The sequence below is a fragment of the Papio anubis genome, chromosome 6 (genome assembly GCF_008728515.1).
Source record: "Papio anubis isolate 15944 chromosome 6, Panubis1.0, whole genome shotgun sequence".
NCBI classification, from domain to species: Eukaryota; Metazoa; Chordata; class Mammalia; order Primates; family Cercopithecidae; genus Papio; species Papio anubis.
In genome coordinates, this window is record NC_044981.1 from 42,720,041 (window position 1) to 42,736,038 (window position 15,998).

At 53.9% G+C, this 15,998-nt stretch overlaps 1 protein-coding gene across 2 annotated transcripts; it reads right to left on the minus strand.

The window, feature by feature from the left end:
- Positions 1 to 622: 622 nt before the first annotated feature.
- On the minus strand, positions 623 to 15,299 carry AARS2 (alanyl-tRNA synthetase 2, mitochondrial). Of its 2 annotated transcripts, XM_003897667.5 has the most exons (22): positions 15,022 to 15,299; positions 14,002 to 14,193; positions 13,321 to 13,466; positions 12,925 to 13,092; positions 12,227 to 12,371; positions 9,181 to 9,326; positions 8,853 to 8,961; positions 8,427 to 8,465; positions 8,213 to 8,324; positions 7,586 to 7,719; positions 6,998 to 7,142; positions 6,595 to 6,767; positions 6,370 to 6,483; positions 6,132 to 6,272; positions 5,241 to 5,378; positions 5,021 to 5,130; positions 4,755 to 4,863; positions 4,339 to 4,461; positions 3,998 to 4,108; positions 3,303 to 3,386; positions 3,078 to 3,188; positions 623 to 2,629 (listed from the first exon to the last, which is right to left on the minus strand). In XM_003897667.5, exons 1-22 carry the CDS (start codon positions 15,262 to 15,264, stop codon positions 2,465 to 2,467), a joined length of 2,958 nt encoding a protein of 985 aa, XP_003897716.1. In that variant the 5' UTR covers positions 15,265 to 15,299; the 3' UTR covers positions 623 to 2,464. The 2 variants fall into 2 exon arrangements, with proteins under 2 accessions (XP_003897716.1, XP_021793031.1); XM_021937339.2 differs by lacking the exons at positions 623 to 2,629; positions 3,078 to 3,188 and having other exon boundaries at positions 3,915 to 4,108.
- Between the last annotated feature and the right edge of the window lie 699 nt (positions 15,300 to 15,998).

Consider the following 15,998-nt stretch of genomic DNA (forward strand, 5'->3'; position numbering starts at 1 on the left):
CCAGGGCACCTGTATAAGTCACTGAACTCCCCTGAGGTCTCCTGTTGACCTTAGGCCCTGCGGGAGGGCACCGTCCACCTTTTCCCCGGCTGAAATTCTGGCACCAGACGCAGGAAGGTTCCAGGCCAACACAGTGCTCTTTCACACAGCCCATGCCCTGTGCCAAACACCCTTCCAGCCCTGGCGCCACAAGATGTGGTTGGGGCCCCTGATCTCCTGGAGGGTGAGGGACAGACTTCAGAGGGACGGCTAGTAAAAAAAGAAAGTGGCCTTCAGGAAGGGAGAGGCAGCCAGGGTGGTGGAGGTTTCAAAGGGTAGCTTTGATTTCAGCTCTGCCGAGGACTACTAGTTGGTTACCCTGGATGTACATCTCGAAGCTCTGTTAACTCATCAATAAATCGGGGTGCCACAACTCATCTTGGCGCCCGCGGAGGAACTTGGACCAGGGCCTGTGGTGAGCACTGCTGAACAGTGGCTACTGCTCCAGTGGCCAGGATGCTGAGGCAAAGCTTTGCAAGCAGCGAGGGGCCAGGCACCAGGGATTGGGTCCGTTCAAGCCCTCACCAGTGCCTCACCAGCAAATCATCTATGCCTTAATTAGAATGAGAAACTGTGCAGAAAATGATGTCAAGCAGGCCCACGCTGCTAGAATTTTTACTACACAGAACTTGGTACCCAGGGAGCCCTTGATTTGAACATGGGTCCCCTGGGGCCCTTTCCTTCATCTAGCAACAGAGATCTAGGAACAGAGGCAGAGGTCCAACATCTGGCTGTCTGAGGTGGACTCATTCTAGTAGGGAAGGAGGGCTTTCCTCCATCTCTTGGCTTCCACCTGCTTTGAGGTGTCAATTTTCAGCTTCAGCTCAGGCTTGAGGCAGGTGCTGTACAACTTGTTTTAAGAAGTGTAGTTTGTCTGACCCCACTCTCCAACCTTATCACCTGCCCCTATCCCAACTCACTGCTCAGTGGCACTGGCCACCTCACAGCATCTGCATTGGCTGTTCCCTCAGCCTGGAATGCTTTTCCCTCAGATTTCCACATGGGTCACACCTTCACCTCCCAGCTGCCTGCTCACATGCCACCTCTCGGTGAGGGAATACCACCATCCACACTCCTAATCCCCATTATCCATTTTTCCCCCCAGACCTCATCACCATCTGACACTTTCTCCCTTCTAAGACAGGGCCTCACTCTGTTGCCTGGAGTGCAGTGGTGCAATTATAGCTCACTGTGGCCTTGAATTCTTGGGCTAAAGTGATTTTCCCACCTCAGCCTCCCAAGTAGCTGGGACCAAAGTGTGGGTAGTCTCAGCTACTTGGGAGGCTGAGGCAGGAAGATCACTTTTTTTTTTTTGTAGACAGGGTCTTGCTGTGTTTGCGCAGGCTGGTCTTGCACTTCTGGCCTCAAGCAATCCTCCAACCTCAGCCTCGTAAAATGCCAGGATTATAGGCATGAGCCACCAAGCCTGACCCTCTTCTTTTGCTTTACTGCCCGTTTCCTCCACAAGAAGCAGGCTCCATGAAGGAAGGAATCATGTTTGGTGCCCGCCATGTTCTCAGTTGCTCAATTCATCGACAAACCAGCAGGGCCTAATTTAATTTAGAGGTCATTGCTAATGAAAGAAGTGATAGCAAAGGTCTCCACTGCTGAAATGATTTTCACAGGATGGTTCCGTGTTGTCCCAGTAGCCAAGGAGCCCTTTGTCAGTGCCCACTGTTGCCTGGCACGCAGAGCCTGTCTGACCACTCATGGCAATGAAGATGGCCTGATTTGGATCCTGGGTGGCCTTTCAGACAGTGTGAGTTCAGACTGGTGTTAGGGCACCCATACCAGGTTGCTGGGAGAGGCAAAACTCCTCTTTTTTAAAGTAACAGAACCTCTGCAGCTTCCTGTCCTCTGTGAAATTATTTACTTATTTGAGACAGAGTCTCGTTCTGTCACCCAGGTTGGAGTGCAGTGGTGCGATCTCAGCCCACTGCAACCTCCGCCTCCCAGGTTCAAGCAATTCTTCTGCTTCAGCCTCCCGAGTAGCTGGGACTACAGGCGTGTGCCACCACGCCTGACTAATTTTTTGAATTTTTAGCAGAGATGGGGTTTCACCGTGTTAGCCAGGATGGTTTTGATCTCTTGACCTCATGATCCTGCCTCGGCCTCCCAAAGTGCTGGGATTACAGGCGTGAACCACCATACCCGGCCAGTGAAATAATTTCTAATGTGCAGTCACAGCCATAATTGCCCATGTCTTCTCATTCACCAAGGGGGTGTGTGTCTTTGGGCCCACTTCTGCCTTCCCTAGACCATGTCTCCTTGTGTCAGGTAGGGCCTGGCCCAGGTGATCCTCTTTGGCTCAGTTGCTTGGCCTCCAGCCTCTAGTCCTCGCTTCAGCCAGTGGGAAGGTTCTGCTGGCTCCTTCAGGGCTCCTGGCATTGCCTTTAGTCCATGTGGGTCCCCGGGTGGGCCAGGGTCAGAGCTGGCTGAGGGCATAGGCTCGGGCTGTACTGAGGGCAGCTTCCAGGTCAGTAGTGCTTCCGGTGCCTTGGGCCACCACTCGCGAGCCCCAGGCCTTGCCCCCCATGTGGCTGCACACTGCCAGTGCCCAGGACTCTGCTGTGAAAGTGGGCATGGCACCCTAGGAACAGAATGAGAAGGGGAAGCGATGCAGAGTGGCCCTCCCTGCCAGCATCCACCCAAGGTACCCTCAAGAGTGGAGTTGAAGGTGATCAGCGCCCGCTTCCCAGCTGGGCACATGGTGGGGCAGTCGGGTGACAAGTCGGAGAAGGTTTGGGATGGAAATGTGTGTGGGGAGGTTTATGAATGTGAATATCTGCTACTTGTTTACAAGGGATGTGAGGCCTGGGAGGGGCTGGTAATTAAGGAATCTCTGGTGCTTTCTGGAGTAGGGAGGGGCTGTTTTTAGGAACAAGGAGATTCCCCTATCCCTGTCCTGGAGTATTCTCATAGATACCTCCACCCAGCCTTGGCCCCTTTGTCTGGGAAGAATTAAAGGTGTAGAATCAGACAGCTGGACCAGGATGGGTATTAATGGGGATGGTGGGCTGCTCTCCCACTTTCCTCACCTGGGCCACCTGACAGGCACACAGCACCTTCCCCATGGACTGGGGGCTGAGTAGGAGCACAGATGTGCTGGGGGCCTGCTCACACAGCTGCCGTACCACCTTCACCAGCACCTGGACCATGAAAGACAGATGGTGAGCCCATAGCTTCCCAGACCCCTAGCTACCTCCTGGTCAGGACTTTGCCCTCCTCAGACCCTGGGGCAGCCCCGCTTGGCCAGCACTCACTGAGAGAGACTCAGCAGAGACTGTGTCCACAATCAGAGGCCCCTTCGAGTGCCGCTCCAGCAGCTCCTGAGTTTTCTTTGCAGCCTATGGGGCAGGAAGGATGAGCAGAGGGGTCAGGCTGAGAGGCAAGTTTCCAATTAGCCCCCACCTCTGAACTGAGACCCAGCTAAGCAATCCCCTGCTTCCCCCACCCACCCCAAAGGTCATCAGCTCTAGGCAGAGGGGGCAGGGACTCTGCCTAGGGTGGCCTCCTTTTTGGGTCCCACATGTGTCCTTCCTCACCTCCCTTGCCACTTTCCTTTCATCATAGCTTCAGGCCCCTACAAATAGGTCGCTGAAGGTGAAAGGAGGAAGGTCAGAGCACAGATGGACCAGGAGTGGGCGGGAGAAAGGGGATCCACAGTGGAGGTGTAATCAGGGCTGAATGGCACTAATCAAGTCAGCAGGCTTCTGGGGTTGGGGGACCTGAGCCAGACTTGGGAGTTGGGGGAGAAACACAGTTTGAAAGAGACAGAAGTGGGGGAATGGCCTGGGTGATGGTTCTCAGCTGGCGGGAGAAGGAAGAAGCTGCCACCACCCCGTCCCCATGTCCTTGCACAGCCTCAGACTCACCCCCACGCCCCAGCCCTTGAGACTTCTCAGTATATGTGCTGGAGTGTCTCTGGGCACATGGATGCAGCCAAACCTCCTCTCACCTGCCCCATCTGCAGCTTACGGATGGCAGTGTTGGCACGCCGCTGCAGCATCTTCAGTGTGGCCAGCAGCTCCCGCCGCTGCCACTGGGGCATCACAGAAGTGTCCACAGCCTATGGCCAGAAGCAGTGCATCACCCCTGCCCTTCCCTGAGCCATAGTCTCTGAGGTAGGGACCAGCAGGGCCAGGGAAGACACCCACCCTGTAGACAAACATCTGGGCCAGCTGGAGCCCAACCCGACTGGAGTGCTAGGGAGAGTCTAGAGGGGTCCAGGGAGGAATAGGGGAGGGAATAGGGCCAGGAGAGGGGGGGGAACAGCTCCACAGTAGGCGTGGCCCTCACTTCAATGAGTCGTCCTATGTCCTTGGACAGCCTCAGTGCCTCTGCCACATCCCGGCTCCCCTGACTCAGTCGCTCAGTGGCTGCTTTCACTTCCTGGGCCAGGTTCTGGCCTAGCTCTCGGGCCTGCAGGGAGCGGACAGGAGGGTCAGGCCCGCCAGGCTTACATTCATCTCCCCAGGACAAGGCCTCTCAACTCATTACTGGTCAGGGACAAATAAGATATAACAATCAAGACTAGTCAAGGCACCAGCACCAAATAAAACACATGCCAGCTGCCAACAGCTGATATGGCCACATTGGTGTGCAAGTATTAATACTGGCTCTGCTGCTGGGCACCCCTGAGCCCAAGCATGTCACCTGCGTGTGTCCCATGCACCCACTCAACCCAGAAGTCCCAGGCCTACTGGCAAGCTGACCTGCTGGGCCTGCTCCCCAGTGATGGCCAGCAGGCGGGTAGTGCCCTTGGAAAGCTGGCGGTCCCCGATGATAACCAGGTCCCCTACAGCCCCTGTACGTAACAGGTGCCTGTGGGAGGAAGGAGGGAACAGAATGTCAGGGGGCACGACAGGAGACAAGGGAGAAGCCAGAGTGCATCTCCCATCAAGGGCTGATGGCTCCAAAGACCAAGCGAAGGGCGAGGATCTGGGGCCCCTGGGCCAGGCAGCACAAAGGAGTGACTCACGTCCCACAGCATAGCTCCACAGAGGTCTGCAGTGCGGCTTGGGAGGCTGGGTCCAATGCATGGGCCACGGGTACCCCCACTGACACCACCCGTACAGGGTCGGGGTAAACCTGAGGTCAAGAGGGGACAGGCCCGTTAACTGCCAAAGGAGAAGGATAAAGCCTCCAGGTATGCCTGAAGGAGGCCCCCGATCTCTACCAAAAGGGCTTCCCCAACTCACTTCATCCAGACAGCGCAGGCCAGGGACCTGGGCAGTGAGCGCCAGGGGCACTTCCTCCATGTACACAGGCTTATCCTGCTGCACGGCCTCCTGCACAGTGTTCTCCACTGCCCGGAGCTGCTCTGGGGTCAATGCGGTCTGGAGGGGTGGGGAGGAAATGGAAAGACCAACATGCAGTCAGCCCCACACCTGTAACTGATGCACTGAAACATGGTCAATGTTCACTGAGCTATCCCCAGGTTCTAGAATAGTGGCTAGCACATGATAGGTGCTCAATAAACACTAGCTGAGCAGACAATTCTTTTCCTTAGAAAGCTATCTGGGAGTTGGGCTTACTGGAAGCTCCAGGCCTTTCACTAGGCACCAAAAGTTGAAGAAACAGAAAAAGGAGGCTGTACCCACATGGAGCTTACAAGGGGCAGCCCAGTGGAAGAGAGAACTACAGGATGGGGGGATGCAGGGGCAGGGAATAAGCAGGTGGGATGGGGATTAGCCAGCAAGTACTTCCTGGAGAAAGGATTTGAGCCAGATGTGTAAGAAGGGCAGGGAGACAGGGTGGCAGCAGAGGGAGAGGGCAGCCCAGTTTGAGCAAGAATGTCTCGGGTGACAGTAGAAACAAGGAAGGAGTGGCTGGAGGTGAAAGGAGGGCCCCTGCTGGAGGGCCTTCAGGATCCCACATCAGAGCTGGGTGAGGCCCTAGCTACTCTGTAGCCTGACTCCTCACTGGTGCACGAGGAGCCCAAGGGGAAAGGACTTGCCCAGGGTCCCATAGTGATTGGGTGGCTGTGCTGGGCCTAGAGCCAGGCCTCTAAGGGCAACCCGCTCACAGCAGGCTGTCTCTCTTTAAGCCTGTCACCTCACATGAAGCCTGTCTTTCTGTGCCGGGCTCACCTGGGTGGTCACATCCAAGCGCAGCTGCTCAGGATTGAGATGGGAGCCCTGCTGCTCTGTGCCAGGGCCCAGGGTCTGCCGCAGTGCCCAGTTCAGCAGGTGGGTGGCCGTGTGCTTCGCCATGCAGGCTAGACGCCAGGCCTGAAATACTTTTGTCACCTAGGGTCCTGGGTGAGGGCAGGGGGTGGGGAGAGTGAAGGGCTGCAGGGTATTGGGAACAGTTAGGGAGGATCCTTACCTTATCCACATGCAGTTGCACCTGGTCCCCGATCTGTAGGCACTCAGGGGCTACTGCCTCATGCAGGATGAAACCCCCACAGACCTGGGCCCGGGCTACTGGGAACAGCACGTCCTGGGGGAGAGTAGGGGTCAAGGTGCCTGTAGCCTTTCCCTCCCCTTGGCTCCCACCCAGGCTTGGGTCTACCACCCACAGAAATCAGCCTGGGCTGTGGTGGAGACTCACCTCTTGCCCTACCCGCACCAGGTAGCCACGGTCTGAAGCCTGGCCCCCCTGTTCTGCGTAGAAGTTGGTCCTGTCCAAGAGGAGGCCACAACGCTGGCCTTTCCCCACAGAGGCCACTGCTGTCCCGTCCTCTGTATACAGTTGCAACACCTGGGCCTCACAGGTGCCAAACTCTGCCAGGGAACAGAATGGTTATTAGTGGTGGGCAGGGGCTGAGGACGTGAAGGTGGGTCTGTGCCTTGGGGCTAACAGGCACCCCGCAGGGCACTTCCAGCTGGGGGCCACAGAGACCCCTGGTGGCCATCCTGGGGAATACATAGGGGCCAGCAGCAACCATCTTGGACATTCTTCTTAGTCATGGTCAGGCAAGCTTGTGGTGGCAGACCTCGGTCCAGGCTCTCACCATAACTTCCGTTGGGTCGCAGGGAGTAGTTGTACTTGGGGCTGCTGTCAGTTGGGGGCACTCCTTGGCGCTGCAGCTCCCCCAGTGCATGGACATCAAGCCACAATCCCTGCTTCTGAACTGGCTTAGCCTGCCGTGCCTGGTGCTGCAGGATGGGCATGGAAGAAGTACACGGAGAATGAAAGTGGGACTTCAGCCTCACAGGGTCCTGTCCCTGCCACACAGCTGTGGACTCTGCAGCCCTTCTGGAATAAGAATTCAGGGCTTGGCTGCCTGCTAGAGCCCCTGGGCTGGTTGGTGAACCATCCATCATGTGGGATCCTCGGGATTAGGCCTTCTTGCCCACCGCTGCCCCTGGAAGGCCCCTCTCCAGGAAGCTGTGCTGGCTTCTGCTCTTGTGTTTAGCCCATTGGCTAGTGTTGCTTTCTACAAGTTGTGGCCTGAGGTTTTAGAAACCTCCCAGGTGAGGGGACAGATCCTATCTCAGACTCTTGATTTCTCTCAATATCCACAGCTCTTCCCCCAGGAGCTCAGGGCTGGGGAAGGGGTGTCCCAACAGAACCAGCATGGGGGTGCCACAGCTTGTACCTGGGCCGCCTCCTGGGCCAACCGCTCCAGTCCAGTGGAGTCCAGCTGGACCCCTTTCTCCTCCAGCATCAGCTCTACCATGTCCAAGGGGAGCCCCAGGTCTCCAGACAGTGACAAGGACCAGGCCACTTCAGCTTTAAGAAAGGAAGACAAAGAGTGTTGACAAGGGGAGGGATTAGACAAAGAAGGGGAGAAAAATAAGGTCCAGGGCCCTTCTAACCACGCAGAAGCCACCAGATGCCAAACACAAATACCCCCTCCATACTGGGTAGCCTCAGGAGAGGGGTCACATTCAGGCTTCATGCCTCAAGGCCAGAGATGGGGGTAGTCCAGGGTACTCCCTGGGCACAGGTCATTTCAAGAGAGGAGGGAAGCTCAGTCTATGCATGAAGCCAACCTAGGAAAGCAGGAGGCAGGGCTAGCTGGGCAGTGTGGACATAGGGAGAGGCAGGGTGGTGTTCCTGCTGCAGAGGGGTCTGGGTATGGAAGGAGAGTCCAGGGAGAGAGGAACATTGGGCAGAGGTTGGGGGCGGACATGAGGCAGGGGGCTGGCCCAGAGCTCCCTCCTCTGCCCACCCTGGCGAGTCTCAGCAAGTCCCTTGTGCATGGGCTAGGTATCCCACTGACCAGGGAACATATCTGAAGGCCCCAGGGTCCTCAGAGTCCGGTCAATGATCCGCCGACCCCGCTCCAGGGAGGCCAGGAAGGCTGCCTCGTCCTCTAACACCAGGTTGGAGATCTGAACCAGACAGAGCAGAAGTGGAGCTAGGTCTCCTTGAAAGGAGGGTCTCTCTCCACAACTCTCCCATCAACCCCTTTCTCTCCCACCGGAATCCAGTACCTGGGCTGAGTTCCTTTGCAGTTCTGGATAAGCATCTCCCTGGGGGAAGTGGAGAGGGCTGAGGAGGTGTGAAAGGCAACCAACCCACCTCCACCTCCCCACCCTGGGCCTCCCTGAGGACACTTGCCCTGGAGGCTCATACACATTGAGGGGCTGGGAGAGGGACTCAAATGGGGAACTGGTTTCCCGGTAGGGTGGCAGAAGGGGGTCATGAGGTCAAAGGCTCAGCAGTTTGGGCAAGGAGCCTCAAGTTTTCCTGCTTCTTGTAAGCAAGGACAGCTTTCTTAGCTTGCTGATAGGATGCTGGGCTGGACATTTAGGGTGGGGACCTCTGGGCACCCAGGCTGGGGGCACTGTCTAGGCTCAGTGGTAGGCTCCCCAAAGTGCCCAGGGAGGCCCACAGTGGAGAAGAAGCTCTGTCCTTACCAATGTCTCCACCACTACAGGCACCAGGCTGCCTAGGAAGCCAGGTGGTGCCTTTAAGATCTCCATGGAGAAACGCACAGCTCGACGGAGGATCCGACGAAGAACCAGCCTAAAGGGGTTCAGAGCCCAGACATGAACCCCTAGCAGCTCATGGTCAGCAATATGGGGAGTGGGAAGGACAAGATCCACAGTGTGCGCTCCCACCCCAAAGCTCTCCCTCTCCCCATTCCTCCTACTGGCTCAACCAGACCCACCTCTCCTCTTCCTTCCCTCCTCCACCTGCGACCCCCAGCAGCCCCTGTCCTCTCTGTAGCCCTTCCAGACTCACGGGGGACCTGACATCCCAGGGAAGACGCCATCAGAGATGCAGACACTGAGTGTGCGGATGTGGTCAGCCACCACGCGGTACGCTGTGTCTGTGCGCCCCTCGTCTGCCACCCCTACCCGGCCCAAGTAAGGGGGTGCCCTGCAGCCCTGGGAAGCAGGAGAGAAAGAGTCAGCCAGTGGCCCTGCCTGAACTGGCCCAGGTAGGTGCTCTTTATGGCCTCTAGAGCATCTGAACTCAGCCCTAAAGCCAACCACATCCAGAATGGCCTTGCCAGTCCAGTCCTGGGCTGAGAAGCCTCATGGATGAGCAGGAGCCAGGCCCTGCCCTCACGGGGCTCATATTTGGTGCTACAAGTGAACATATCTGTGATCATTTACTGAATTTCTACTATCAGAACTGGGTGAGAACTTGAACAACATGAACTCTAATCCCCAAAACAGCCCATTCCAGGAGGTATTAGTATCCTTGCTTTACAGAAGAGGAAGCTGAGGCTCGGAGGAACTCAGTGACACAAGGCTACCCAGCTCTCAAGGGGCAGATCTGAGATCTCAGCCGGGCCTCTTGGACTCCAGATGCTCTCCACTGCCTGTTCTTGCCTCTCCCATCTTTTGTGGGGGTGGGCAGGGAGGGAGAGTGTAAGCTACATACATGGAAATGCTCCAAAGCAGGGAGCTTGATTCACCTAGCTCCAAACCTCTCTCTTCCCCAAACTTCTTCATCTAACAGTCATGCCATTCACTGTGTTGCTCAATCAATTGTCTGGGAGCCATCTTTGAATTCTTTCCCCTACCCATCGTAATCCATCAGTGGGTCCTTTTGCTTCTACCTCCATGAGATCTCTCAAATCAATCTACTTGTCTCTACTTCCACTGCTGTTAGCCGAAGTCATGCCCTGTGGTTCTTGCTTGGATCGATAATAGCTTCCCAATTGATTCCTAAGTTTCTGTTCTCATCTCCCTCCAGTTCATCCTCCACACAGCAACAGGAGTAGGCTTTTAAAAGTGTACATCATGCTGGGCGTGGTGGCTCACACCTGTAATCACAACACTTTGGGAGGCTGAGGCGGGTGATCACCTGAGGTCAGGAGTTTCAAACCAGCCTGGCCAACTTGGTGAAACCCCATCTGTACTAAAAATATACAGATTTTTTGTGTGACGGCAGGTGGCTGTAATCCCAGCTACTCTAGAGGCTGAGGCATGAGAATTGCTTGAGCCCAAGAGGCAGAGGTTGCAGTGAGCTGAGATCATGCCACTGCACTCCAGCCTGGGTGACAGAGCAAGACTCTGTCTCAAAAAAAAAAAAAAAGTGTTCTCAGTGGAGAGTGACATGATCTGATGTACATTTTTATTTATTTATGTTTTTTGAGATGAAGTCTCACTCTGTTGCCCAGGTTGAAGTGCAGTAGCACGATCTCAGTTTATTGCAACCTCCACCTCCTGGGTTCAAGTGATTCTCCTGTCTCAGCCTCCTAAGTGGCTGGGACTACAGGTATGTGCCAGCATGCCTTGCTGATTTTTCTATTTTTTAGTAGACAGGGTTTTGCCATGTTGGCCAGGCTGGTCTCCAACTCCCGACCTCAAGCGAACCACCTCCCTCTGCCTCCCCAAGTGCTATGATTATAGGCATGAACCACCGTGCCCAGCCCTTAGAACCCTTCTTGCCACTCTGAGAATCAAAGCCCCACTTTGGACTTCAAGGCCCACAAGACTGAACTCTGCCCTCTTGTCTGTGGTAGACTGTTCACAAAAATGGCCCTTTCCTATGCATACGCCACTTTAAAAATGGGACTTTACAGCTGTTTCCCATCAAGGGATAGACTCTGTTTCTCCATCCCCTGAATCTGTGCTGGCTTTGTGACTTGCTTTGACCCACAGAATATACTGGAAACAACACTGTTCTAAGCCTATGTGTCTGCTCTCTGTCTTGGAACCTTGCTGAGCTGTGATGTGGACAAGCCCAGACCAGCCAGCTAGGTGATGACAGACACATGGCCCAGTCACCCCTACTGCCTCCAAACTGACAGACAGCCAAGCCCCAGAGGAGGAGCTGCCTCTCAGCTGACCACAGATGGATGAGTGAGCTCACACAAGACCAAAGTATGAGCCAGCTAAGCCCAGCCTAAACTCTAGCTCACAGACTCAGGGGGCAAATACATGGTTGGTGATTAAGCCACAGAGCATTAGGGTGGTTTGTTATACAGCAAAAGCTAACTGACACATGTTCCTATTATATCCCATGGGATTCTCCTTTAGCTGGCTGGCCACCTTTTTGTTTCTGGCACATGTCAAGCCCTTTCTTGGGGGGCAACGGGGAGGGTATAAGCTATACACACATGGAAATGCTCCAAAGCAGAGAGCTTGATTCACCTAGCTCCAAAGCTCTCTCTTCCCCAGGCTTCTTCATCTCAGTAAACAGTCATGCCATTCACTGTGTTGCTCAAGCCAATACCCTGGGAGCCTTCTTTGATGTCTCCCTCCCCTCCCCATCTAATCCATCAGTACCAAGGTCCTTGGTACCTGCTGTCCCCTCTGCCTGGAAAGAGCTTCTTGTGGCTGACTCCTCCTTCTTCGGGGCTCAGCTCAAAGGTCATCTTCTTGGTGAGCCTCCCCCAAGTACCTTATCTAAGATTCCTCTGTACCCATCCTTCTTCCTAGTTACTTTCACCCATGTTTACTGCCTGTTCACAATCTGTAAGCTATTACTTTGTTCTTTAACACATTTATTGTCTATCTCTCATGCTAGCATATAATCTCCATGATCCCTTTCCTGCTTACTGCTGTGTCTTCTGTACCAAACACAAAGGACTTAACATAAAGCAAGCACTCAACAAGTATTTTCTGAATAAATGAAAGAGGTAAGGAGTTAGGAGGAACAGCAGGTAATAAGTAATGAATCCTAGTGTCTTGCTTGACGTCTTGGAATTCTTGGTTGGTTATTGTCCTCAGATGCTGAGAACACTCTGAGTTCTCAACAAAGATGGAATGCAATGGGGCTGAGGGCTATGATGAGCAAGTTGGAGGGCTTCTGGAAGGGAAGAGGCACTCACCTGCTGTATGGCGTGGAGCAGCGGGGAAAAGAGGTCAGTGTCATAGGTGGAGTGTTTGCCTTGCAGCACAGCCACCAGCCTTTCCAGGCCCATTCCTGTGTCCACATGCCACTGGGGCAAGGGTTGCAGGCTTCCATCTGCCTCTCTGTCCAGGGAAGGTGTGCAAGGTGAGGCCCCACCCAGGATTACAGGTGTGAGATGCCCAAGTGGAGTAATGTTGGGTGGCGGGGAGCCTAAGGGGGCTGACAATGGGAGGAACCAGACAATCAGTATCTTCCCCTGCCACCCTGCAGTAGCAGATGATGATGGCCTTGGGGTCCTGTCCTTTCTCATATAGGGCTATCTCCACTCTCACCCCTGCTTGGGCCCTTGCCTGGGCAGCAGACATCCCATCTTGGGACAGAATTCTTTGCCCCTAGAAAGACATGTCAAGGCTAGAAGAAAATCTGAGATCATCAAGTTCAACTCAACTTGTTGATCATCAAGTTCAACAGAGAATAGCAGTGACTTGTTTAAGCTGTCACAGGCAAAGACTACAATTAAATCAGTTATTATCTACAAGGTGATGAGAATTGTGCCTGGCACATGGTAAGCATCATTTACGTGTTTGTTTTTATACGAAACAGATCAAAGTCTTCTAATTGCCACCTTTTCCACTTCTAGCCAGGGATTCTCGTCCTGCTTCCGCACCCCCTTACCTGTTGTGTTGCATGAAGACCAAGTTCCAAAGTTCTACCAGCTGGGGGGCTCCCACCCCACCAGCAAGGTCATAGTGGATCTCGGTACAGGGTCCACAAGGGCCGGTATTCCCCATCTCCCAGAAGTTCTCTTGTGGTCCAAAGGAAAGCACACGAGTAGCAGGCACCCTGAGGAGAAAGGCAGGCGAGTGGTGAGAGATAGACAGACCCAGAAGCTGGGACCCTCTCTGCCACGAGAGCCCCTCCCTCAAGTCGAAGCTCAGCAAGAGGAAGAACAGGGCTAAGTCCACAGTATCCTGGAATGAAATGCTGAGACTCTGAGGATTGGTGCTGGTAGTCTCCATTATCCAGTCCTTCTGCCCTCCAGGAATGAACATAAGTAGGGGGTTGACTTACCCTAAGCTCAGCCAAATGTCCCTGGTCTCCAGGTCTGGCTCCAACCCTGCCTTAGGGTCACCATCAAAGTAGGAGACCCAGAGCCTTTCCGTAGGGATCCCATAGACCTGAGTCAGCAGTTCCCAGGCCATGCTACATGCCTCCTCCTGCAGCAGAAACCAGCATGGGGTCGGGGGAGGAAGATGGGTGAGACGGAGACCCCACTGAAGTAATCAAGCCACATGAGTTTAGCCCCCTACTTAAGACAAAAGCATTTCTGCGGCCATCTTGTTCCCAGAATAAGCCATGAACCATTACTGCCTCTGACTGTTTACTGCCCAGAAAGCTTCCCCTTCTTCTAAATCCTATCTTCTTTCAAGTCCCAGAACAAGTCCCACTTTCACATGAAATTCTCTGCCTACTCTAGCCTGGAGTGATCTTTAACTTTAGTAAGTACCTTAGCATTGCTATTTGACCATTTGCTCAAACAACAATTTTTGAGTAGTCATTAGGCAGGAAGCACAGTCTCTGCCCTTGAGGGACTTACAATCCAATCAGGGAAGCGAGGTAATTCCTGTTACACCTGCTCAACTAGCACTTTGCCTCCACATCTGGTATTAGGCCCTGCCTAAGCAGACAGTACAATGGAAACAGGACAAACTGACTCCCTTCTTGGCTGATCAATGCTCTCCAGAGACTCACCTTAAAATATTCACCCCCAAAGGCCCAATTGCCAAGCATTTCAAAGAAGGTATGATGGGAAAGGTCTCGACCCACATCTTCCAGGTCGTTATGGCGTCCTCCAGCTCTCACACATTTCTGGCTGTTGGCCACACGTCGGAAGCCTGCCATTTCGCTTCGTGGATCCACAGTGCCCAGAAAGATTGGCTTGAACTGGAAGCACATAGAGTGGGGAGGAGGAGAGGGATATCACAATTTCTCAGTAGAAGGGAAATGTGGGGAGTGGGTTTAGGGATGGCTGTTCAGACCGAAGGCTGACGGTGCCCCCGAGAGTGCACTGTAATCTTGGTCTAGGAGGACAACCTGGGAGCCTGGAGACAGCCATCTCTGGTATGTGGGGAGCACAGAAGAGGTAAATAAATCATGAACCGGAGACCCTCTGCTAGTAAAATGGGCAAGGTAAAAGGAGGAATGTGTTGGGAGCTGGAAACAGGGCACTGAAATGTGGCATCCTCCGTCTCAGCTTCTTCAACCACACCCAATAACTTCAGGGTACAAAACTAAGACTTATTTAGTTGGGATCCCAGACGGCCTCTAAGATTAACTTACGCCGCCCCTATTTTACAGATGAGGACAATGAAGTCTAGAAAAGGTAAGTGGCTGATAAAAATCAAAAGCTTAGAGAATAGTACTCAGCACACAACAGGTGATCAATAAACATTTAATGAAAGCGTTATCTTTATTTAAAGAGCGAATAAATGAAATGGGATTTCCCCCACCAGTCTGCCCCCACGGGATTCCACTCCAGCCATTTCTGGACCTAATACTCAATTCCAATTCAGAAGTTCCCAGTTCAAGCCCTCCCCAAGCCCTCCCTATACTCTGAGCGCCGTACCCCCATCACTTTACCCAACCAAGCACCGCCCTCTTTCCCCAAAAGCTACGAACTCCGCCTCTCGCTTCTTTTGCCCATCCTGCAAGCGTCTTTCTCACCGGAAAACTCACAAACTCCGCTCCCTATCAGTATGGTTCGGCCCTCACCTGGTTCATGCCCGCGTTGACAAAAAGCAAACTGGGGTCGCCGCGGGGCCGCACGGAGGCGGAGGGCACCAGCCGGTGGCCATGGCGGTCCCGAAAGAAGTTCAGAAAGGCGGCCCTCACGGCCGAGGCCTTGGCTGCAGGGGGCTCCGATGAGAGCGGCCGATGGCTGGGGCCCCGCCATGCGGGCGACCTTCGAATGGCCCGCCGCAGCCGCCGGGCTGCAGCTGCCAACGACGCTGCCATCTTAGCTCCGGGCAGTGACTTTACGGGGTCAAAGAGTGACGAGGGAAGGAAGCCAGGCGTTTCCTACAGCGGCCCCTGGCTGTAGGAGGACTCAGGGGGCGGCTCTGCCGCCGGTGTGGAAGTAATCGATTGGGTCGCTGGCAGAAGTCGATCTAGCACAGCGCCTGGCACATAGTAGGTTTTTAATTCATTCGGCATTAAACACATATTGAGAGCCTACTATGTGCTAGGCATTGTTTTGGGCGTTTAGGGTACAAAATTAACAAAATGCCCTGCCCATTGAAATCTGTATTCTAGCAGTAATTGCTGTTGTGCTTATTAGTTTTGCAAAGTTACAGATGGGGTTGCAATAAACAAGTGTGGATTCAACTTCGTGTGTGTGTGTATGTGTGTGTGTGTGTTTGTGTCGGTGTTTCCAGGCTGAGGGAAGAAGGCAGAGAGTGACGGGGGAGTATCAGCATTCCTTCAAGAGATATTCAACAAATAGTTTTTGAAGACCTAGTATGTGCTAGGCAACGTTCTAGTCATTTGCCAGTTCCCTTGGACCTTGGCATCAGACACCGCCATTTTGCCCTTGAAGCAGGAGTCTATAGGAGAACACAGAAACCAAACAGCATCTGCTATATTATTAATTGCCTAACATTTGGTCTTGTCATTTGCCTGGGAATCAGAGAGAATCCAGGTCCTCAAGGCAGGAGGAAGCTGTTGGCTGATAGCCGCAGAGATTTCACTCT